This window comes from Eubalaena glacialis, chromosome 5 (genome assembly GCF_028564815.1).
Source record: "Eubalaena glacialis isolate mEubGla1 chromosome 5, mEubGla1.1.hap2.+ XY, whole genome shotgun sequence".
NCBI classification, from domain to species: Eukaryota; Metazoa; Chordata; class Mammalia; order Artiodactyla; family Balaenidae; genus Eubalaena; species Eubalaena glacialis.
The window spans coordinates 88,472,954-88,498,907 of NC_083720.1; the positions used below are offsets into that span (position 1 = coordinate 88,472,954).

At 37.9% G+C, this 25,954-nt stretch overlaps 1 protein-coding gene and 1 long non-coding RNA gene across 5 annotated transcripts in view; one reads left to right on the forward strand and one right to left on the reverse strand.

Moving 5' to 3' along the window:
- The window catches only part of UBA6 (ubiquitin like modifier activating enzyme 6), a 104,376-nt gene extending 89,307 nt beyond the window's left edge, over window positions 1–15,069 (reverse strand). For 3 of the 4 annotated variants that reach the window (XM_061191425.1, XM_061191424.1, XM_061191426.1), the window contains exons 1-2: window positions 14,958–15,069; window positions 11,097–11,159 (exon numbers count right to left, since the gene is read on the reverse strand). In XM_061191425.1, coding sequence (XP_061047408.1) covers window positions 11,097–11,159; window positions 14,958–15,028 — 134 coding nt within the window. In that variant the 5' untranslated portion in view covers window positions 15,029–15,069. Of the gene's footprint in view, window positions 1–11,096; window positions 11,160–14,957 lie in introns of those variants that run through there. The other variant, XM_061191427.1, reaches the window with a different exon arrangement.
- Window positions 15,070–15,180: 111 nt separating this feature from the next.
- LOC133092193 (uncharacterized) overlaps window positions 15,181–25,954 on the forward strand; it is a 32,991-nt gene continuing 22,217 nt past the window's right edge. The window contains exon 1 of the long non-coding RNA XR_009701033.1: window positions 15,181–15,292. This is a non-coding gene — a long non-coding RNA (uncharacterized LOC133092193). The remainder of the gene's footprint in view (window positions 15,293–25,954) is intronic.

Sequence of the window (25,954 nt, forward strand, 5' to 3'; positions counted from 1 at the left end):
TCCTGACTACTGTAAATAGAGCTGCAATGAACATTGTGGTACATGACTCTTTTTGAATTATGGTTTTCTCAGGGTATATGCCCAGTAGTGGGATTACTGGGTCGTAAGGCAGTTCTATTTTTAGTTTTTTAAGGAACCTCCATACTGTTCTCCATAGTGGCTGTATCAATTTACATTCCCACCAACAGTGCAAGAGGGTTCCCTTTTCTCCACACCCTCTCCAGCATGTATTGTTGGTAGATTTCTTGAGGATGGTCATTCTGACTGGTGTGAGGTGATACTTCACTGTAGTTTTGATTTGCATTTCACTAATGATTAGCGATGTTGAGCATCCTTTCACGTATTGCTTGGCAATCTGTATATCTTCTTTGAAGAAATATCTATTTAGTTCTTCTGCCTATTTCTGGATTGGGTTGTTTGTTTTTTTAATATTGAGCTCCTTGTAAATTTTGGAGATTAATCCTTTGTCAGTTGCTTCATTTGCAAATATTTTCTGCCATTCTGAGGGTTGCCATTTCGTCTTCTTTATGGTTTCCTTTCCTGTGCAAAAGCTTTTAAGTTTCATTAGGTCCCATTTGTTTATTTTTGTTTTTATTTCCATTTCTCTAGGAGGTGGGACAAAAAGGATCTTGCTGTGATTTATGTCAGAGTGTTCTGCCTATGTTTTCCTCTAAGAGTTTTACAGTCTCTGGCCTTACATTTAGGTCTTTAATCCATTTTGAGTTTATTTTTGTGTATGGTGTTAGGGAGTGTTTTAATTTCATTCTTTTGCATGTAGCCGTCCAGTTTCCCCAGCACCACTTATTGAAGAGGCTGTCTTTTCTCCATTGTATATTCTTGCCTCCTTTATCAAAGATAAGGTGACCATATGTGCGTGGGTTTATCTCTGGGCTTTCTATCCTGTTCCATTGATCTATATTTCTGTTTTTGTGCCAGTACCATACTGTCTTGATTACCGTAGCTTTGTAGTATAGTCTGAAGTCAGGGAGCCTGATTCCTCCAGCTCCGTTTTTCTTTCTCAAGATTGCTTTGGCTATTCAGGTCTTTTGTGTTTCCATACAAATTGTGAAATTTTTTGTTCTCGTTCTGTGAAAAATGCCATTGGTAGTTTGATAGGGATTGCGTTGAATCTGTAGATTGCTTTGGGTAGTATAGTCATTTTCACAATGTTGAATCTTCCAATCCAAGAACATGGTATATCTCTCCATCTGTCTGTATCATCTTTAATTTCTTTCATCAGTGTCTTACAGTTTTCTGCATTCAGGTCTTTTGTCTCCCTAGGTAAGTTTATTCCTAGGTATTTTATTCTCTTTGTTGCAATGGTAAATGGGAGTGCTTGCTTAATTTCTCTTTCAGATTTTTCATCATTAGCGTATAGGAATGCAAGAGATTTCTGTGCATTAATTTTTATCCTACTACTTTACCAAATTCATTGATTAGCTCTAGTAGTTTTCAGGTAGCATCTTTAGGATGCTCTATGTATAGTATCATGTCATCTGCAAACAGTGACAGCTTTACTTCTTTTCCGATTTGGATTCCATTTATTTCTTTTTCTTCTCTGATTGCTGTGGCTAAAACTTCCAAAACATTGTTGAATAACAGTGGTGAGAGTGGGCAACCTTGTCTTGTTCCTGATCTTAGCGGAAATGGTTTCAGTTTTTCACCATTGAGGACGATGTTGGTTGTGGGTTTGTCATATATGGCCTTTATTGTGTTGAGATAAGTTCCCTCTATGCCTACTTTCTGGAGGGTTTTTATCATAAATGGGTGTTTAATTTTGTTGAAAGTTTTTTCTGCATCTATTGAGATGATCATATGGTTTTTATTCTTCAATTTGTTAATATGGTGTACCACATTGATTGATTTGTGAATATTGAAGAATCTTTGCATTCCTGGGATAAACCCCACTTGATCATGGTGTATGATCCTTATAATGTGGTGTTGGATTCCGTTTGCTAGTATTTTGTTAAGGATTTTTGAACCTATGTTCATCAGTGATATTGGCGTGTAGTTTTCTTTCTTTGTGACATCTTCGTCTGGTTTTGGTATCAGGGTGATGGTGGCCACGTAGAGTGAGTTTGGGAGTGTTCCTCCCTCTGCTATATTTTGGAAGAGTTTAAGAAGGATAAGTGTTATCTCTTCTCTAAATGTTTGATAGAATTCGCCTGTGAAGCCATCTGGTCCTGGGCTTTGGATTGTTGGAAGATTTTTAATCACAGTTTCAATTTCAGTGCTTGTGATCGGTCTGTTCATATTTTCTATTTCTTCTTGGTTCAGTCTCGGAAGGTTGTGCATTTCTATGAATTTGTCCATTTCTTCCAGTTGTCCATTTTATTGGCATAGAGTTGCTTGTAGTAATCTTTCATGATCCTTCGTATTTCTGCAGTATGTCGTTACTTCTCCTTTTTCATTCCTAATTCTGTTGATTTGAGTCTTCTCCCTTGTTTTCTTGATGAGTCTGGCTAATGGTTTATCAATTTCATCTTCTCAAAGAACCAGCTTTTAGTTTTACTGATATTTGCTATTGTTTCCTTCATTTCTTTTTCACTTATTTCTGATCTGATCTTTATGATTTCTTTCCTTCTGCTAACTTTGGGGTTTTTTTGTTCTTCTTTCTCTATTGCTTCAGATGTAAGGTTAGTTTGTTTATTTGAGATTTTTCCTGTTTTTTCAGGTAGGATTGTATTGCTATAAACTTCCCTCTTAGAACTGCTTTTGCTGCATCCCATAGGTTTTGGGCTGTCATGTTTTCATCATCATTTGTTTCTAGTTATTATTTGATTTCCTCTTTCATTTCTTCAGTGATCTCTTGGTTACTTAGTAGCATACTGTTTAGCCTTCATGTGTTTGTATTTTTTACAGTTTTTTTCCTGTAATTGATATATAGTCTCATATCGCTGTGGTCCGAAAAGACACTTGACAGGATTTCAATTTACTTAAATTTACCAAGGCTTGATTTGTGACCCAAGATATGATCTATCCTGGAGAATGTTCCATGAGCACTTGAGAAGAAAGTGTATTCTGTTGTTTTTGGATGGAATGTCCTATAAATATCAATTAAGTCCATCTTGTCTAATGTATCATTTAAAGCTTGTGTTTTCTTATTTAGTTTCATTTTGCTTGATCTGTCCATTGGTGAAAGTGGAGTGTTAAAGTACCCTGGTATTATTGTGTTACTGTCGATTTCCTCTTTTATGGCTGTTAGCATTTGGCTTATATATTGAGGTGCTCCTATGTTGGGTGCATAAATATTTACAACTGTTGTATCTTCTTCTTGGATTGATCCCTTGATCATTATGTAGTGTCCTTCTTTGTCCCTTATAGTAGTCTTTATTTTAAAGTCTATTTTGTCTGATATGAGAATTTCTACTCCAGCTTTCTTTTGATTCCATCTGCATGGAATATCTTTTTCCATCCCCTCAGTTTCAGTCTGTATGTGTTCCTAGGTCTGAAGTGGCTCTCTTGTAGACAGCATATATATGGGTCTTGTTTTTGTATCCATTTAGCCAGTCTATGTCTTTTGGTTGGAGCATTTAATCCATTTACATTTAAGGTAATTATTGATATGCATGTTCCTATTACCATTTTCTTAATTGTTTTGGGTTTGTTATTGTAGGTCTTTTCCTCCTCTTGTGTTTCCTGCCTAGAGAAGTTCTTTTAGCATTTGTTGTAAAGCTGGTTTGGTGGTGCTGAATTCTCTTAGCTTTTGCTTCTCTGTAAAGGTTTTAATTTCTCCGTCGAATCTGAATAAGATCCTGGCTGGGTAGAGTAATCTTGGTTGTAGGTTTTTCCCTTTCATCACTTTAAATATGTCCTGCCACTCCCTTCTGGCTTGCAGAGTTTCTGCTGAAAGATCAGCTGTTAACCTTATAGGGATTCCTTTGTATGTTAATTGTTGCTTTTCTGTTGTTGCTTTTAATATGTTTTCTTTGTATTTAATTTTTGATACTTTGATTAATATGTCTTGGCATGTTTCTCCTTGGATTCGTCCTGTATGAGACTCTGTGCGCTTCCTGGACATGATTGACTATTTCCTTCCCCATATTAGGGAGGTTTCAACTATAATCTCTTCAAATATTTTCTCAGTCCCCTTCTTTTTCTCTTCTTCTTCTGGGACCCCTATAATTGGCATGTTGGTATGTTTAATGTTGTCCCAGAGGTTCCTGAGACTGTCTTCAATTCTTTTCATTCATTTTTCTTTATTCTGCTCTGCGGTAGTTATTTCCACTCTTTTATCTTCCAGGTCACTTATTTGTTCTCCATCAGTTATTCTGCTATTGATTCCTTCTAGAGAATTTTTAATTTCATTTATTGTGTTGTTCGTCATTGTTTGTTTGCTCTTTAGTTCTTCTAGGTCCTTGTTAAACGTTTCTTGTATTTTCTCCATTCTATTTCCAAGATTTTAGATCATCTTTATTATCATTACTCTGAATTCTTTTTCAGGTAGAGTACCTATTTCCTCTTCATTTGTTTGGTCTGATGGGTTTTTACCTTTCTACTTCATCTGCTGCATATTTCTCTGTCATCTCATTTTGCTTAACTTACTGTGTTTGGGGTCTCCTTTTCGCAGGCTTTTACTCCTTTTCGTAGTTCCTGTTGTTTTTGGTGTCTGCCCCCAGTGGCTAAGGTTGGTTCAGTGGGTTGTGTAGGCTTCCTGGTGGAGGGGACTGGTGCCTGTGTTCTGGTGGATGAGGCTGCCTCCTGTCTTTCTGGGGGGCAGGACCATGTCCAGTGGTGTGTTTTGGGGTGTCTGTGACCTTTTTATGATTTTAGGCAGCCTCTCTTCTAAATGTGTGGGGTTGTGTTCCTGTCTTGCTAGTTGTTTGGCATGGGGTGTCCAGCACTGGAGCTTGCTCGTCATTGAGTGGAGCTGGATCTTAGCGTGAGACAGAGATCTCTGGGAGAGCTCTCGCCGATTGATATTACGTGGGGCTGGGAGGACTCTGGTGGTCCAATGTCCTGAACTCGGCTCTCCCACCTCAGAGGTTCAGGCCTGACACGCCGCCGGAGCACCAAGACCCTGTCAGCCACATGGCTGTTTGGAAGTCTGAGGTCTTTTGCCAGTGTTCAGTAGGTGTTCTGTAGGAGTTGTTCCACATGTAGATGTATTTTTGATGTATTTGTGGGGAGGAAGGTGATCTCCACATCTCACTCCTCCACCATCTTGAAGGTCTCCTCCTAGGCAAACTTCTTAAATCCAGCATTTCTTAAAAAGTTAAGAAATACACCTACCATACAACTCAGCATTCATTTCTAGGTATTTATCTAAGAATACATGAAAGCATATGTCTACTCTAAAACTTGTACATAAATTCTCATGGCAGCCTTATCTGTAATAGCCAAAACCTGGAAACAACCCAAATGCCCATCAAGAATTATTAAGCGGTTAAATAAATTGCAGTATATCCATACAATAGAATATAACTCAGCAATAAAAAGGAACAGATTACTGATACGACATCATATATGAGTCTCAAAATCATTAGGCTAAGTGAAAGAAGCCAGACCTCCCAAAGGTGTACATACTGTATGATTCCATTTATATAAAATTCTAGAAAATGAAAACTATTCTACACTACAAAAAGCAGATGAGTGGTTGCCTGGGGCAAATGGTAGCTGGAGAGAGAAGAGAGGAAGGGATTACAATGGAGCACAAAGAAAATGTTTAGCTTTGATCGATGTTATCTAGGTTGTGGTGATGATTTCATGAGTATATACACATGTCAAAACACATCAAATTGTACACTTTAAATATGTACAGTTTACTTTATACTAATTTATACCTCAATAAAACTGTGGGAAAATACGTATTTATGTTGCGAGACACTCCTTCATGGGTCTTTCAACTCCTAGATGTCTCTCTAGGTATGCCTAGTGGGCATGTCCTGACTACTCTTCACTTGGCCTTTTCTCAGGGTTGTATTTAACTTTGAGGTATAAGGTGAATCTCTCTCCAAGACAAAGAGCAGGCTTGATTACTGCTTTGGGCGGGTCCCCCAAATTCAGTGTTCCTCAGCAGTGATATATGTAGCAAGCATCCATCTGGGCCCATGGCATCACTCCCATGGGACTTGAGAGCAAGGAGAACCAATACCAGGCTGATGCCCATGCTGTTTGCTATAAGTAATGAAATCCTCTCTCTGACCCAGATGTTTCACACCTTACGTTAGCATCCACTAAACAATAATAGGCTAGCTTTTAGCGTGTAAATAGGGCAAAATCAAATCCTAGACCCTGACAATATATACATAAATTCTGAACAAGGCTAAAGAATAGGATGTCAGAGTGTAAAGTGGTGAGAAGTGACATGGAGGCTAAAAAGAAAGATACGGCCATAACTCATGGTAAATTAGAAGCTACTGAATTCATAGGTACAGTACTATTCTTCATAATTTATTTGCAATTTGTGCACATTTTCTCATTAAATATTTAATGAATAAATGAAAGAAATGATTGGACTTAAAGGTTAAGTAACCTAAGATCATACACTAATAAATGATGGAGAATGATTCAAATTCAGATCTAATACCTAAGTTCAAACTGTCAGCCACTGTTATGCTGTATCCATAAAAGGGCTTAAATGTATGTTGTACAGTTTGGCCTCATCAATGTAGATTATAGGGAATCATTTAAGGATTTTAAGCCAAGAAGCCATGGACTCCAAGGTAAGTGCCAAAAATACAACTTTGAATAACTTATGAAAGACGGATTAGAGACAAGAATAGTTCTAAAGAGAACACATAAGAGAATATTATAATAGTTTAATTGAGAGATTCCAAATGCAGGGAGAGAAAATGAAAGAACTGGAATTAAGAGTTGTTTAAAAAGAACTGAAAGGATTTAAAAAATTTAATTTGGAAGATGACAAATAGGGAATAACCTAAGATGACACCAAGGTTTCTAGCTTAGGTTACTGAGTGGGTGTGGCACCATTTAATTAAGCTTGGGAATGGGAAGAGGGAAGGAAAAGGATTCCAATGGTGTTGAGTGCTACTTAATGCTGAAAATTTTATATTAAGTTTTAGCGTGAACACTTTAAGACTTAGATATTATTCTTAAGAGATGTTATTATTCTTATTTACACATGAGAAGTATGAGAAGCAGAAAGATTAAATAACTAGTTTCGGTTCATATAAATGTCAGGATTGGATGTGAACTTTCTCCTCTAAATCCAGAGACCATGTTCATTTCACTGTACCATAGTGTTTCTCTAAGAAGTAGATATTCTAACACAACATTGTAAATCAACTATACGTCAATTAAAAAAAAAAAAGTAGTTATTTGCTGAACATCTGCCTGGTTTACCTTTAAAGCACCCTGTGGGACTTCCCTCGTGGTCCAGTGGTAAAGAATCCGCCTTCCAATGCAGGGGATGCGGGTTCAATCCCTGGTTGGGGAACTAAGGTCCCACATGCCACGGGGCAACTAAGCCCATGTGCCACAACTATTGAGCTTGCTCACCTCCATGAGAGAGGCCATGTGCTGCAACCTACAGAGCCCATGTGCCCTGGAGCCTGTGTGCCACAACTAGAGAGAGAAAACCTGCACATCACAACTAGAGAGAAACCTGAGCAGACTGTGTGCCATCATGAAAAGATCCCGCGTGCCTCAACTAAGACCCAACACAGCCAAAACAAACAAACAAAAAAACAGCACCTTGTGTGCATTTAAAAATAAAGGTCTTGAGCTTGGAAGAAGAAAGCTGAAGAAAGGGACTCAAATATAGACAGAAAGCTAAAATCATGGAAATGGATGTGAACTAGAGTATGAACTGAGAGAAAAATCCTCAAGTTGGAACCTGGCATTTATGGTTCAGGCAAAGCAAGAGCAGACTAAGAAAAGTCTGAGAAAGAAGTCAAGAGGAGTAGAAGCAAATCCAGAAAAACTGTTATCTCAAAAGCCAGAGAAGTTTCCTCTAGTATTACACGAGAATACACACAGTTTTGATACTATTATGACTGTATTAATCCAGAAAGCTAAGAATGCCCTGATGCTGCTCTGATATTCACGCCTTGTTCATATAGTGATCTCTACACAGGAACCTATATGCAAGGAACATAAAAAAAGAGACAGCAAAGTATCATTTTATCACTATCTGAATTAGTTTTAATTACCTCCAACAGAGAGTTCTTTGGTAAAAGGAGAGTTAGAAAACCAAGGCTTGAGTCCTAAATTGGGACTCATTCATTTCTTTAGATAAATCTTGGGATTAGCAGGCTCAGGCATATCTTCAGAGGAAAAGAAATGGGCAGATCTACAAAACTGGCTCAAGTCTAACTAGCTGTCTAACTCACCCAACAATTTGCTGGCCATAAAGATGCAAAATTAAAGAGAGATGGGGCCCAGAATGCTGTTAGAAGTGCTCCGCCACCCCAAAAAAGAAATCTTTAGATTCTGAGAATAATTTCAGGTTTAGTTGATCAGTAACTATGAGGTAATTTAAGATTGAGTAATAAGAAAAAAGTGAAATATATTTAGCAAGCCACTTTGTTAAAGTAGGTATTGAAACTGCCCTAAAAATATTTCCTACCTAAATATATGTACAAATATCAGACAAATATGTACAAATTCAAGATTTGTAGATTTTATAGAGTTTCAGTTTCGTAGGAAAGCCTAAATGTTTACAAATAATTATAACCTGAGATTCAGTTATTCATACCTGGGAAAAACTTTTATACCTAGTAAATATTAAACAAATTTCAATGACAGTATTTAGGAATAAATAAATAGTGTTTAAAGTATTGACCTTGGGGACTTCCCTGGTGGTGCAGTGGTTGGGAATCTGCCTGCCAATGTAGGGGCACAGGTTTGAGCCCTGGTCTGGGAAGATCCCACATGCTGCGGAACAACTGGGCCCATGCACCACAACTACTGAAGCCTGCGTGCCTAGAGCCCGTGCTCCACAACAAGAGAAGCCACCACAATAAGAAGCCCGTGCACTGCAATGAAGAGTAGCCCCCGCTCACCGCAACTAGAGGAAGCCATCGCACAGCAATGAAGACCCAACCCAGCCAAAAATAAACTAAAAAGAAAAAAGAAAAGACAACAGGTGTAAACGCATAAACTATGGTAAGAAGTAGTCTAGTATGGCCAGTGTACTCAGAGGAAAAGGTAGGTTTGGACTAACAAAGAGCATTGGGAAAATTGGATTTCCAAAACAAAAGATGAAAAGATTAGAATTTAGACCTCTACCTTACACCATCCACAAAATCAACTCAAAATGGATTAAAAACTTAGATAAAAGACCTGAAACTATAAAACTTCTAGAAGAAAACATAGGAGGGAAACTTCTCAGCATTGGTTTTGGCAAGGATTTCCTGGATATGACACCAAAAGCACAGCAATAAAAGCAAAAACAGACAATGAGACTACCTCAGACTCAAAAGCTTCTGCATAGCGAAGCAAACAATCAGCAAAATGAAAACGCAAACTATGGAATGGGAGAAAATATTTGCAAACCAGGTATCTGATAAGGGGTTTAATGTCTAAAATATATAAGAAACTACAACTCAATAGCAACCCCCCCCGACCCTGCCTATAACCTGATTAAAAAATGGGCAAGGACTAGACTAGACATTTCTCCAACAACAAAACACAAATGGCGAACAGGAATATGAAAAGGTGCTCAACATCACAAATCATCAGGGAAATGCAAAAACACAACGAGATAGCACCTCACACCTGTAAGGATGGCTATAATAAAACAAAAATAAAACCCGAGAAAATAAGTGTTGGTGAGAATGTGGAGAAACTGGAATTCTTGTGCACTGTTGGTGGGAATGTAAAATGGTCCAGCTGCAATGGAAAACAGTATGGAGGTTCCTTAAAAAATTAAAAATAGAACTACCTTATAATCCAGCAATACCTGATCATATATGAACTGCTATATATGATACCTAAATTGCTATATTTTATTACTTTCAGTCCAGCAAACTGACTACAAGTGAACTGTAAGCCTACTTACCTACCTTTGCAAATGGAAAATTTAATCTCTGGTTTACTGAAAATTATGTTCATTAATCAGCCATTATAGGATTGGAGGGATATAAAAATGTTTCACAAGGACTGTAACAAATAATGAAAAAAATTAGCCAATGCTATCTCAAGGAGCTGCCATTTGTTATCCCAAGAATATGATCAGAAGGACATTAAGAACATCGTAATTACAGATAAAGAGTCCAAATTTAAGACGACTTCTGAAGTATAATCAGAGTCAGGAGACCACATGGTAAAACAGTTTTCACGTAAGCAAAATCAAGTTAGTCTTTATCTCTTCTTCCAAGGTATAGCACAAAATGTGACTTGAAATCAACATACCAGGTGGTATATATCAGCTCCTCCTAAACTGCTCAAAATTGACTCTGCATACCACATAAAAAAATATAGAAAGAAATCCAAAATACATGATGAGCCTATTGTTCCAAATTCTACCTATATAAAATTTATTTTTTCATGATTACTTATAGAGGAAATCTAAAAACTTTTAAACTGAGAGTATACTATCTTCCATGCAAACATCTCGAAGTATCTACTAGAAATGACAGCAATTTATGTGTTTTTAATTTTTCTTTAATTTTGAAAAAAGTATTTTTATTTCATGAAAAAATATGGTAAAAAAAGTCCCACTAAATTCCATTCAAATCACAGCTCTTCAATCACAAAATACTTCTCCACTGTCTATACAGTGCAAACATGCAATGTTGTTAATGAGATTACACTGAAGTTAACATGGTCTCTAGATGCTACTGTATAACTAACTAAAGTGAAATGAATTGTCTTTCATGAGACTCCTGCACTATCAAGAACATAAATATGTACTGCTGTCCAGAAACAAGAGGTATATTTTGTAGTGGATAGCAAAATCATTCTTAGTCATATCACCTAAACCTAACGCAACCAAGATTTAAATATTATTCAAGCTTTCAGCCTACAGTAAAAAAAACAAAAAAAGAAACCGAAATTTTTAACTTGAGTGGAACTCTTAGAATATATATTACAAAATTCTGCATAGGCCTAATGGTGTCTTTGAATAAAACTACTCCGTTACTGGAGAACAATGAATGGGGAAAATGTTTCAGTTTCCATAAGGTTCTTACCTGTATAATGCATCATCAATCTCCACAGATTCTGTTGGCATATTGGGCAAATTTGTATTCACACTGAAAAAAGAAAACATAACTTGTAAGGGCCAGTATGGCTATTCAATATTCATATTCTGTAATGTAAAATTCAATTATACATGGGATCAGATTCACTAGTTACTAAAACAGGTTTTACAAACCAGATATGTATTTTATTATTTACCACTTTTTTTAGATTTTAAAAATAGGTCAAGATTAAATTCACTGACTGCCTACCCTGTGTGTATTATAAAATTAGAGCCCATGGTTGTTTTATTCTCAGGTGTTGTTTATCATTGCTACATATTTTCTGATGGATCTATATTTTAGCAATTTTATTTGCGTGCCCCATAAACCTTCTATAATATACACACTCGGAATTTACCATATAATGATATCTAAGCTTATTTCTACATGTTTGACCTCTCCTCTGCCCTCCAGATTTTATGCATCTGCCAGAACAATATCTCTATTCTGATGTCTAACTGGTATCACAAACATAACAAGCCTCAAATAGAATTCAATTTCCCTTGCTTAATCTATTCTTCCCCAGTGTTTCCCAACTCACTTGGGACCACCAAGCAAATGATGCCACCATTTACTCACATGCTCAGGCCAAAAATCTAAGGATCTTCTTAACTTTTCCCTTATTTTCTCTATCTGTGAGTGCTGTTAGTTCTACCTTCAAAAGGGATCTCAAATCTGATCACTTCTCACTATTTCAGTCAATACAATCTCAGGCCAAACCATCATCATATATAATCTGAACTACTTCAAAGGCCTCTTAACTATTCTATTTCTATTGCCCTTCCCTTTATTTTCCATCTAACAGCCTAAAACTTTTAGAATGTAGTCAGACATTACTCCCTCTTAGAATTATGCTTCAGTAAGTTTTCTTTACCCTTAGAACAAAATTCAAACACCTTAGCATACATAATAGGGCCTTTATGTATGTCTCCCAGTTACCTGCCCAACCTCAACGCCCACACCTCTCCCTCTTGCTCACTATCTTCAGCTACACTGGCCTACTTGATGGTCCTCAAAAAGCCAGGCTTGCTATCACTTCAGTGTTTTTATACTTGCTATTCCCTTTGCTTCAAATGTTCTTCCTCCAGATCTCTGAATAACTGACTCTTACCATTTAAGCCTCTATTAAAATATTGCTTCACAAATATCACATAGACCATTTGGGATCACCCTATTGAAACTGAGCAGGACCCTGTGGGGCCTTCCCTGGGACAGATTTCCCCTCCCCGCTTGTTTGTACAAAAGTTTTAGCCTCCTAGGCTTTCCCCGAGTTCCAAAGAGCAAATTTAATCAGAGAGGTGAGAAAATGTAGAAACAAAGGAAAGCAGTCAAGCAAGGCAAAGTAATAATAGTTTAGCCATAAAACAAAGTCAAGGACCTTTCGTTGTCTTGCAGATGCTAAAACTCCCACCAGGTGTACGAAGTTAACTGTGTGCTGAACTGCTGATCAGTTGGAACCACAAGGTTGATGATTGAGGTTCCAAAAACATTACCCTGTTACCTCACCGTCAAGCAATCAGAGAACTGAGCATGGATCACACACCCCACGACCCTCTCCCTCAGACTGTCTTTAAAAACCCTTCCCTGAAAGCCAATGGGGAGTTTCTGTCTTTTGAGCATGAGCTGCCCATTCTCTTTGCTTGGCCCTGCAATAAACTATACTTTTCTTCACCATTACCTGGTGTCAGGAGATTGGCTTTGGTGTGCATTGGGTAAGCAGACCAAGTTTGGTTTGGTAACACAATCAACGAAGTAGCTCCCTAACTTGTTAACCTGCTGTATTTTCTTCAAATCATTAACTATGTGTTTTTTTCATTATCATTAACTATCATCTGCCTTCCCCTATAGAATATATGATCCATTAGGAATTCACTACTGTATTCCAAATCCCTAAAACAGTACCTGGCATTTAATAACAAGAGCAAACATGTGCCACACACTGCTTTAACCGCTTTAGATGTACTAACTCAGTTAACCCTTTCAACAACTTTATGAGATAGACACTATTAATATCTCCATTGAACAGAGGAAAAAACCTGAGACTGACAGAGATTAACTTAAATAATATGCCCATGGTCACAGAGCAGGTAAATGGCTGAGCCCTGAATCGAATCAGTCTAGCTCCTGACAACCACATTATACTGCCTACTGCCTCTCACAGTAGGCATGAAGAAAGCACTAAAAAAAAAATCTGTTAAATGAATTTTAAAAATTAAAAAAAGGTTAAACATACTAGTGTAACAAGACACAAAGTGATGTATCATTTACTGCAGTTCATTCCAATTTTTTCACAGCATGGCACAGAAAGAAAAATGATAATAGGTAAACACTGGGAAACAGAAATAGTTCCTGGGCAGAGGGAACCAGCTGGGACATTTGGGCCTGAGCCACGGTGACAGCTAAGATCAATATCATCTTGGCAAAAGTGGGATCCATTCTAGGTTTTGGGAAGTTCTAATTATCAATTACAGTATTCTAAAAACAACGTGATAGCACAAAATTCAGTTTTGGAATCTTATTTTCTAGGCCTGGTGTTGCTATACAAGGCAAAGGATTTGAAAATATAATATAAAAATGTGACTATTTCTGTTATCAAATATTGATTAGATGATCAAGTGATATCAGCTTCTAGCTAATAAAAACACACAAATACACAATATACCCTGGCACTGTAACAAAAATTTTTATTACAGCTTTCTTATCCCTGGTATACTTTCACTAGCTATCTTCCTTGCATGGAGGGCAATAGTCTAGTGGGTAAAGCTCTTAAGTAAACATGAGAAGAGCTACATTCTAACCAGTTCTGTCACTTAATGATACCACTGGCACCTACTTTTCAGAAAGTTCTGCCTTACTGGAATATTTCAAAAATCATTCTTATGATAAGGTCTACATGGCAATCAAAAATGCTTTAAATAAGGAGAGGTTTTGTTTGTATTACATAACATCTCCCAAGTAAATTTGGCAATGCTGGCAATGGCAGGTAATACCATGGTACCAAAAGCATCCCTTCAGTCTGAAGCTGGTGAAAATGCTACAGGTTTGTGAACATTCACATTAGCTCAAAATCAAATATGCGCCACTTTTATCTTTGGCATATTGTATTCTGGTAATGGGCAGAATGTAACTATCCGCTTTATTAATTACGAAATGATTGAAACAGGAACTACACGCACATTTCCCCTCTATTTTTGCCGGAATGGAAAAGACATGAACCTCAACACCAACTGGGAAATAAGAATGGGTAACTCGTGTTTTTTCCTGGATTTCTTTTTCTCTCTTTCTTTCTTTTTAAAGTGCAGTCAACGGAGGCCTCAGACTGTCCTGACTACCACTGATTCATTATTACCAAGTTCCCTCTGGTAATAGTTTTCAAAGGAGGATCTCAGCGGAGGACAGCGCACAGCAGAGCTTAGCTTTCACTTTATCGAAAGGAGGGAAGGTGTCCGGCACCAGGTCTGGGAAGCTCACACCGAGCGACTCGGACCAGAACTCTCCGCCGGAGCCCCTTTCTCCCCTCCACGTCCGGTGACTGGGAGGAAGGAGGATGGCAGACCCCAACCAGAACTGAGAAAGCGCTGAAAGGGGCGATAAGTGGGCTTTTTCCTCAGCGAAGCCGGCAGTCGCAGAGGCCGGAGTCCACGCCGCCACACCCACACCGCGCGCTCCCCTAGCCGCCCAGGGCCGGCTCTGGCCAGCCCCGCGGCCTCTCGCGCGCTCCCTGCCCGCCTTAGGGGGAGAAGCAGAAAGCCGGCCCCTGGGTCCTGCCCGCCACGCCTTGCTTCTTCGCGCCCACACACGTCCTCTCACCTGCCGGCCCCCCAGGAGGAGCAGGACGCCTCTTCCCCCTGACGTCCGGCCACCGGCTGGGAGCCCTCCATCGCCTCCCGAGACGCAGCCGCTGCTGGATACTGGGAGGCGGGGAAGGGGGCAGGACCGCGAGGTCAAGGGGCGGGCGGTGACGTCACCGGAGGGGGCGGGCCTTGGGGAGCGCGCAGCCCGGCGGCGCCTTCCCGTCAAGCCCAGAGGCGTCCTGGCTTCCGGTTTGGGTGTGGTCGTGGAGTGGGCTTTGCTGCAGGTGATTGCAGGGAGTGGACTGTTGCGACTGGGGTCTGGCAGATGTAAGCCGAACCAAATCACTGAAGGTACGAGTCACCTACCAAACACAGAGGATTCCAGTGGCCAGCTAAGTGATGGGATTGCGTAGCAAAATCCTTAAGAGTTTTATAGCAGGAAGAAGAAACCCCTTAATTTTATACTTTTAAAAAACCCGAAGGCTAGTAATAAGTAGCTCCGGATTTCCAGTCTGAGATTCCATTTTAAGACGTTACACGTTTAACAAATGATTTTGGACGTCTACGTGTCAAGCACTGTCACAAATTTGATAGAATCGTGATTTTATGAGCCATGAATGGCATATGGCATCCAGGTTGCCCCCTTCACTTTGTGAGGGACAGAAATTTACGGTTGGTGTGACTTGCCAGATTAAGTACCTGAACATATGTGTAAGGACCTCTCATCTAATTCCCTTTCCGTTGACTCCTCTTTCACGTTTCTTGGAAAACAACAAGAATTAGTGTGACTCAATAATATTACGATTTATCTTTCATTCTAAATAAGTGTATGTTTGGAGAAATGTCTGTAGGATTTTAAAAACTGACAAATACTTCGACTCTATATTTATATCACCTGTAATGTATGATATTTTTACTTAGAATTTCTTCCCATTCTGGTGTGGAGAGAGGGTCCAGGCAAAAGGGCATTATCCTTCGTGCCTCTGTTCTCTTTTCAACTTGCACATCTCCAAATACCTGGAAACTTCTTATTGCTCACCTATGCCGTCATTCAGATTTCTCAATCAAGTTGTGTACCTTTTCTACATAATCATGAAAATGAACTTGGTCTGTGTCCCATTCTTTCAAGGTTCTGCTCTAGGACTGGACTTATCCCCTTTCTTCTCTCTTTATTCTAAAATTAATAGATATAAATATCTTTGAAAGGTTCGCTCTGCAAATAACACCAGTTTCTCTCCTAATTTCTTTTCCCTGTTTCTTTCCTTCTTAAATATTTATTGAATGCCTGTTAAACATTAGGGCCTAATGACTAGACAATGATTAGGTGATAGAGATACAGTGATCCCTGATTTCATCAGTCTCATTGTGGGAAGGCAAAAAATGGAAAATAAATGAAAAATAACATTTGAAAGTAAATACGATGAAGAAAACTTTATAACGTGAAGAAAGAGACTTGGGGAGGAGGAGAGAGACAATTTTAGACATAGTAGTCAAAGGTGGCCTCTTTGAAGAAGTGACATTTGAGCTAAAAACCTAAGTGTGTGAGTCCTGTGAATATCTAGCAGAAGAGCATTCTAGACTGAGGGAAAATCAAGTGTACACTTTAAAATTTTTATTTTTTGAGATTTGTCACCTTCTGGTGTATGTTTGTTATTTGTAAATTGCCTCTCTACCTTTAAAAGAGACTGGTCTATTCCTGGAGAAGGAGATTCAGAGTGTGAGGAGGAATTTGATGGGAGGGAAAATCTCCATTGCTGGCTTCGAAAAGGGAAGGGGGCACATAGAAAGGAATGGGAATGACCTCTAGGGGCTTACAGTGGCCTCCAGCTTCCAGCCAATAAGAAGAAGGGGACCTTGGCCTACAGCTGCAAGGAACTAAATTTGGTCAACACCTACATGACCTTGGAAGAAAACCCCAAGTTCCAGATCACAACAGGTCTGCTAGCACCTTGATTTCAACTTTGTGAGGCCCTGGGCAGAGAACCCAGCTGTGATGGGCCCACAATTATGACCTTAGAACTGTGAGCTAATAAATTTGTGTTGTTTTAAGCCACTATGTTTATGGTAAGTTGTTATACAGCAATAGAAAATGAATGTACTGAATATTATCTAAGACCCACATTTTTCCACATTTTAACTTCCTTGGAATTGCAATGTATTTTTTTCTTTTTTATCAGTACAGAAAATAATGGTGTTCTTAAAATTGAGGTCATGATAGATTTGGTGAAGTATAGTGTGAATTATTTCAAACAAACAATATAACAGATACCCAGATTTAACAGATTTTAGTGTGTTCTTACATTTGCAAAATGGGGAAGAAAATTGGAATATCACTAGACTTTTCACAGTGAAACTTTTGCCAGAAGAAAGTGGAACAACATATTTTGGGTACTCAAGGGACAAAGCACGCACTAAGGATTTTATATCCAGCAAAACTAACTGTCACGTACAAAGGGTATAAACTATTATCAACACTTGATATGATATCAATATTTGATGAGACTATCATTTTCATGATCCCTTACTGGAGAATTACTAGAGAATAAGCGTCAGACAACGAAAATGATGAGAAAAACATTGACTTAAGGATTGGTTCAGGTTCTTAACGGAAAATCATAATCTGTTGTGTGTAATTAATTCTTTATTACTAATTCTCCTGAGTTCTGTCACCTTAACTTCTGAGTTTTTCTATTTTCTTCCCAGCTTTATCAAGATATAATTGACAAATAAAATTGTAAGATATTTAAAGTGTGCAATGTGATGATCTGATATACGTATACAGTGTGAAAGGATTCCCTCCATAGAATTAATTGTGTTTTTCTAATTCTGAATCATGTTGTTCTTTCATACCTTGTATCATTTTCTTAATGTCATTTAGTTTAGAAATAGTAACTTTCAGTTTTGATCTATTTTGTGACACATCTTTGAGGCATGCTTTCATTATCTGTAATCATGATGTTATACTCCTTATTCTCTCTTTTTTGATAATAATTTTGTATAGTATTTGAACTTGATAGTTTTTGGCAGCTCAGTTTTATGTGAAATTACTGTTCTTTAACTTTTAGTATGAGGCAGGCTTTCTAGTCCAATAAGACTACATCCATCAGAAACAAAACTGTATTCCAAGAATGTCAGGTTTCTGGCTCATTGCAAGGAGGGAGGCCACATTCCATGGAGCCCACCATGGGATGCCTCATCAAACAAAGGAAAAGGTAGGTTTATTATAGGAATTTGGGGAAGTGTAGAATTTAGGAGAAATTAAAACGAAGTAGTATTTTGATGGACTCAAAAGAAAGGAAGGATGTATGTAAAGGGGTCTACCTTAGGTCTGGACTGTAACATGGACCCTGTTTTTTTGGAAGCTACAAAGTCAAAGTAGGTGAGGAATGTGTCCACAAACCCCTTTTCTGAAGTTCTGGAAGTAGAGGCTGTGTCTCTATCACATAACTCAGATAATCTAGCCAAGAATGGGATATTTCAATCTTAATGAAAGATTTCAAAGAGCAAGTTTTTTGACAATCTATGATTTTAGAGAAAAGAGTTCTCTGTGAGTAAAAAAAGCAGCAGTTACTCATAGTGGGTTTTTTTGGTGACACTACAGCATGTTCTTGGGAGAAATATTATTTTCTGTTAACTTTACAGCTGGCTTTATCTGTGTTTATTATCTATACCTGATGAATGACAAAGCAGATTTTTACTTTCTTAGTCCAAGCTCATTTTTCCTTTCTCACAGGTTTCAGGAAAACTTTTCTAACACCAGAGAGCTCCTTTTTTGATGCTTTGGTGTAGTGCTGAAAAATATGGTGGCTTGATTTCTGTGATTTCCTTCATTTCTGTTGTCCCTGTGCTGCATGTGTTTATATGTGTGTATGTATGTATGAATGCATAGTTACATTCTCAAGGCATAGTACAATAATTTTATTTTAAAATCTTTATTTTGGGTAATTTTAGATTTACAGAAAATTTGCAAAGGTAAAACAATTTCTGTATATACTTCACTCAGCTTCCTCTAATGATAACATCTTACATAACCGTGGTCCATTTGTCAAAACTAAGAAATTAATACTGGTACAATACTATTAACTAGCTACATACTTTATCTGGATTTCACCAGTTTTTCACTAATGTCCTTTTTTCTGTATGGATCCAATCCAGGATACCACAATACATTTAGAATTGCCCCGTCTTGATCATCATGTAAGTGTACATTGTAATGAATATCTTCCTGAAATTTTAAGTACAAATTGGATTTCTGCAAATTAAATAGTTCACATCATAAATTATAAAGATAATAAACAACATCTATATTGTGTTTTATAATTACAGAGGCTATTTACATGCATTTTTTACTTCATTCTCCTAAGTTATTGACTATTAGCACAGAAAGGATATTTAGCAGTCACCTCAGTATACAACCCTATTGCTTTACAGAGGATGAATCAAAGAGGTAAAGAGTTTAAATGTCTTGGATAAATTCACATCATTACAGGTACAGAGCCACAACTAGCTTCATCCCTTGTTGAGTATTTCTCTAGTATATTATACCCAGATCCCAACAATTGGAATACCTGTTCCATGACTATCATAAAGAATAGGGAGTACTACGTCCTGAGGTCAGGCCTTCATGAACGTGGTTGGAAAGCAGCCAACCTCCTGAGTTTTGAAGCAGGCTTCTTTGTCCAAAGATGTTGCGGTAACATTTGAACTGGCTTGAAGCTGATTATTAGAGACTATTTAGAAGAACCTAGAGGGAATTCCTTTGCGAAGAAAATAAACCTTTTCAAAATGTGAATAATTATCATCTTAAGTGGTCTATGAATTAGGATATATGCATATCACATTTTCCTGAAATATTTTTTAAAAATTGCCCATAGAGCAATAAAAAGACAAGTCACTGTAGATTAACGATTGAAATATATTTTTCAAGACACTTTATTGTTTGATTTAACTGCTTATGCAACAGTGACTAGAGATAAAATATAATAAATCATGCTCCTAAGTTTAACCTTCTTCTAATATTGGTAGAAAACAGATGACAAACCTGAAAATCCCTAAGTGGGACTTCATGTTTTTGTGTCTTTCTAGGCACTATGCTGTAAATGCATCTGGATGTGCCCTAATTGGGTGATAAAGGCACCTCAACCCCTTTATGAAAGAGGATGCTCAGAGCCCTACTCCAAAGATCCGAATTCAGCCACAGTCACTGTTCACCATAGACTCAAACTATACTATCCAATTTCACATCTTTTTTCTTGACTGAAACAATGTTCAGATCATCTCCCTTCTCATCTTCGGCTTGTTTTCTCATCTTTAGTTTGGCAGCCAGCACCTCTAGCCTGGAGACATCAAACTTCAGCACACACCAGAATCTCCTGGCCTGCCTATTAAAGCAGATTGTTGGACCCCCACTAGCATTTATGCTTCAGTATGCTTCGGTAGGGGCTGAGAATTTGCATTTCTGACAAGTTCCCTGGTGATCTGTGCGCTGCTAGACCTAGGACCAAATTTTGCGCTGCTCTAACTCACTTCCTCTAACTCATTCTTTGGGCTACCTCTAAACCTCCTTTCAGTACGGCTTTCCTTATTGCGTTCTGGATTGCACCGATCTTTGTGTTAGTCTTTTGTTTCTGTTGCTTAGTTTATTTGTGGTCCCATTCCTCTTGGCTCTGATGTCATTTTATACTCTGGATCCTGCCTTTAGACATGCCTTATATTTACCATTACAAGGTAATAGAAAAAGAATTAGTAATTTCTGCTACAGAAAATGTTTGTGATTGGTTTTTCTAGCAAAGATAACTGGGATATATGTGGACAGAGGGAGGTAGGTATGGAGATAGAGAAAAAGTTAGTATGGAATTCTGTCACATAAATGTGCAAGGCATCATAAAATCTGAGGGAAGCAGTGATGGAGAATACAATCCTGTTGATAATGTGGTTAAGGTTATTGTATACTGAGTGTTTGTAATTAAGGTTTCTACACAAATATAGGTAGCCCCATTATCTCATATAAAAGCACAATCATAATACTCCAGAGTAGATGAAGTTGAAGACTTCAGATACAGCTAAGAAAAACTAAGAAGCTGGGTAAATGGAGAACTGTTCCTATAATCAACTATCAGCAGGAATGAGAAATAGAAACTGGCTTTACAACCAACCAGCAGAAATCCAAGAAAGCCTGAACCTACACTCAGGTCAGCTAGCTTCTGAATCCTGTCCAACACTAGGTCACTGATTTCCTCTTCAATGGTGTAGTGCCTAGAGGCTCAGCTACTTGCAACATCTTCTTTGCCAGTGATGGCATTCTAGAGAGACCTTCATCACTTACAATTCGTTGTAGGTCTATAAACATTCTTGTGGGGACATACTAGACAACACTATTCTCACTGAAGAAGGTATTGAAAGAGTCATCTCTCACAATCCTCTTATCACTGGGCTTTGGGTGAGATGCTGGATTTTATATTCCAGGAAATAGAGCTCCCAGCAGCTATTTCTATTCTGGACACTAACCTCACCAATGTGATTAGGGATGCTTTAATGCAGGGTGGTAGAAACTGGAAGCAACGGTGAGGGAATAGATACTGAGTCCAGGTTATCATCTCCAATAAGGTAGGAAGAGAGATATCTGATTTAATAATTAGTAAAATGACAAGTTTAGAATAAACGTACTCTAAAGATTCTTTATTATCAATTAAGATAATATTAAGTAACAATGGCAACAACAACAAATTACCTGCATGAATCCTCAGCCCTCTGCTGGTGAGATTTCATGTTTAGTTCCAAATGTTGGGCAATTCTGGATGAAAGGAATAGGCAAGAAGTAGATTTGCCTACCACCAAGTTTCGTGGATAGATCTGGTGATTGCTTCAAAATGGGAGATGCTCCCATCACTTTTAATACTTCTACTGAACAGAAATGATGGTCATTGATGACATCTAATCACAGCTTCTCTTTAGTCATTCAAATTGCTGAAAGACGGGTTGACAGACATCATACTCCTTCTTTCTTGGTAAGAGATCTCTCTTCTTTCTTGTTAACAGAATATCAATTTTGTTCAGACATAAGGCTGCCATGAGCTTCATGGGAGGCTAGATTTCTCCCTAACCCTAGATACTGAGTTATGATTGGTCTAAAATAGTCAAAATCCCAATCTCCTTAGAGTTGACTGGTTTAGGCATTGGCATGTTAGGCGATTCAGGATAATAAGTGAGAGGTAGTCCTATGGATGGGTTTCTGAAGAAGATTCTCCCTGTTGATAAGAATAGACAAATCATGGAAATATTCCCTTTTGTGTCTTTGGACTTACTCTGTGAGGAGATGACTCCTGCAGCCGTTTCAAGTTTTTCCTGGCCAAAATGGACAAGCCTGAGATCAAAAAAACTGATACAGTGCATATGCCAAAATCCTAAATTTCCTGGAACTCTGAGTCAGCTAAGCTCTGGAATGCTTGTTATGTGAAATAGTTTCTTTTTGTTTAAGCCATTTTTAATTGGGTTTCTCATTCTTCTAGCTTAAAGCATCCTAATTGATAAAGGTAGTATTTCTCTCCATTACTGAATAGAAACATTAAGGCAGCAAACTTGTATTACATCTGCACTCTGAAATATCACAAAGAATTTTACAGAGTTTTACATATTTCATTTCTCTTAGCATATACATGTAAATATATATACAAAATTATAAATATATGAAATATATATTATACACACACACACACACACACACACACACACATATATTTCCTTTAACCACAGTGTGGGTCTTGCTGTGTCACTCTTTAGGGACAATGATGATATTATACTAATTCCATCCTTTTACTGAAGAAGGAAAAAAGTTAACATTGGCAATGTCCCACAGCCTCTCAGCCTGAAGTCAGAATTGATCATTCAGAGTAGCTCAAGAACACCAAGATAAGAAATTTGGATTTTGTTTTAAGTGGGATATGGAGTCATTAGAGAGTAAGCAGAGGAGTGACATTTTAATTATATTTAAAGCGAGCATTCTGGCTGCTTTGTGGAGAATGGATTATAGCAGAGCAAGAGGAATTTGGTGAGAAGTTTGTGGCTCTAATCAGGTTGAGAGAGATGATGCTGGATTAGACTAGGTCAATGACAATAGGAATAGAGAAATAGATTTGGAAAATATTTTGAAGACTGAACTTATTGATGTATTAGATATAAGATACTATGGAGAGATAAATGAAGAATAAATCCTGGATTTTGGCTTGAACAAGTTAGGCATATTTTGGTGCCAGCATTGAGATGGAAAGAATAAATGAGAAAGTGATTTAGGGAAGAAATAAAGAGTTCATTATAACATAATAAAGATATATTGAGTTTAAGATGTGCATGTAGAGGAATCAAGTATAAATTTGGATCTATGAACTTGTAGCTTAGAGAAGTCTGAGCTAAATATATAAATTTAATAATATATAGTATATAAATATGTGTGTGTACATGTGCATGTGTTTGTATATGTGTGTATATATATATACATATACATACATATATATATATACACACACACACACACACAGAGGACTGGATGATATCCCCAAGGGGGAGAGGGTAGACAGATAAACCAAGAATCCCTAGATCTGAGCCCATATAAATATTAGGTAGAATAGAAGGAGGAAAAAAATGAAACTGAGAAAGAACTCCTAGTGAGATAGGAGAAAAACTGGGAGGGGATGGTTTCACAGAGCTAAGAGGAGTGTCTCAAGTGGGAAGCAAATTGGTATAGGAATTCATCACTGTCCAGTTCCACTCAAGTATTGATGCTGGGCTTTGTTCTTAATTTGTTAAGGAATTACCACCCCCTCTTTTCAGTGGAATTAAAAATATACTAGACTGATGCAAATTGGATTTCTACCCAGAATAGTTATTCAGATGGGGGCTCAGCCTTGTTTTAGGATGATGACTGTTTTCATGAATGGCCAAGGGATATTGTGCTGATATCTGAAAATGGAAGGCCATTCACCAGATAGTGATAAGAAAAACAGCAATGGGGCTCCTCTGTGACGGCATAATTATTTACTCACTTGAAGAGGGAGGGATGGCCTTCAGACATCAATTAAGCTTCCATGTGGCTCCCTGGTGCTTGACAATTTCCCAACCCACCTCTTTGTCTTGTAGTCTCTCCCAAGTTAAGCTTTCTCTTTCAACTCCTGCCACTCCAGTATTCTCCAAGATATGGCCCAGTCCTCCTTCACCTGAGCTCCTTACAGAGAGAATGAACAATTGTTTGAATGTTGATGAAAATTACAGTAAGTCAAGAACAGAGAAATCACCATTAGTTTTCATAGTAGGGTGATCTTTGGTGACCTTTACTAGAATTTCACTGGAGTAGTAAGGACAGACTACAAGGTGACAGGTGTTGAGGATTAAAAGGGAAGTCAGGAAGAGGAGTTATCAGGTGTGGACAACTCTTGAGAAGTTTTCTGGGAGGGAGAGTAGAGAAATGGATTGTGGGAGGTGAAGCTGAAATTGAATATATAGCCGAGATTTTTTTTTAAGATGCAAGATAAAAAGCATTTTCATACAGCAGTGGGAATGATTTAGTAGAAAGGGGGAGATTGATGGTGTAGGAGGACAAGGGGATATCTGAAGAAGTGATGTCCTTGAAAGGTGAGAGAGAATGGTATCCACAACACAAGGGGAGGAATTGGCTTTTAAGAGGAGCAGGGACAAGTCTTCCATTGTAGTAGGAGAACACAGAGAACAGGATATAGTTTAGGAAGGTTTAATAGTGGGAAGTTGAGAGAGCGCTCCTCTGATAAATCTTTGCCAGCTTCTGCATTTCTATTTCTTTGGGATCTGTTTTCTATTGAATTTGACAGTGCTATACTGATAGTGGTTGCGTTTTGTCAAATAGCTTGTCATGGGATTGTTATCTGCAATGGACTTGGAGACCTTGTGAAGGTATTCCTGGGAACTACATCTATCAGGGCAAGCAATTGTTGTAGAGGAACCAGCTATCAGTGAATATGGTAAGTGCATCCTAGAAAGTAGAACACATCCAGCATGTTTAGTGATAGATAATTACTAGTTCTGGAGATCAACTGTAATAGAGAAAGCAGTGGATGAGAGTGCAGCAAGGTACATCCTATCAGGTGGGTGGAGCATAGTAATTAAAAATCTATAAAAGTAGGGAGCATTAGAGATTTTGGTACACAGACCAGTATATAGTTTGCAGCAGAGATGCCTGAAATAAAATAGCATGTTCTCCTTAGTTAAAGTTGGTTTAGGAGCAGACTTCAGTCCCATTCTAATGGAGAGGAGGCATTAGAATGGTAAGAATAAGGCAGGACCCCATTCTAGCAAGTCTAGCTTTCTGAAGAGATCACTGGGATAGTGAATTTGGCAAGAAAATAAGATTTGAATCCTTTTACCAGAACTAGTGTATAAGTTTGGAAAGTGGGAAGTGGTCTTAGAAATAATGCAGGGGCTTAGTTCCTATCAGAAGGATTCATGTTTTCTGGGGCCTGAAGTTTTTACAAACATCACAAAATCTAAAAAAAAAAAAAAGTAATAATTTTAAGTATTAACTGCTTGACATAACTCTACTTTTTCCCCTAAATTATTTTGGCTGCATACTCCCTAATTATGTCTTAGTATAACAATGTTTTATAATATAATGTTTTATATATTGATAGTTTTAAATTTTTTCTTTCAATTTCAAAATTCTTTGTAAGTAATGACATCCTAACATTTAATCGCATACATTGAGATGCATGAAACAGATGTACTCACTGGCTTTAGTACTGCTACAGTTTTGTACCCTACAAACACAGGAATTCTGATAAATTTTACATTTCCAGTCAAAAAGAAAAAATAATGTAGGCATTTATAATTGTATATGCTGCATTGTTGAGTATATTTCTGAAAGGAGAGAATTTCTGTTTTAACTAGGATTTGATGAGGACCCAATCTTTTTCTTACAATTTTACATGCTAAGTATATTAGTTTTCCATTGTTGCATAATAAATTACCACAAGCATAGTGACTTGAAACGAC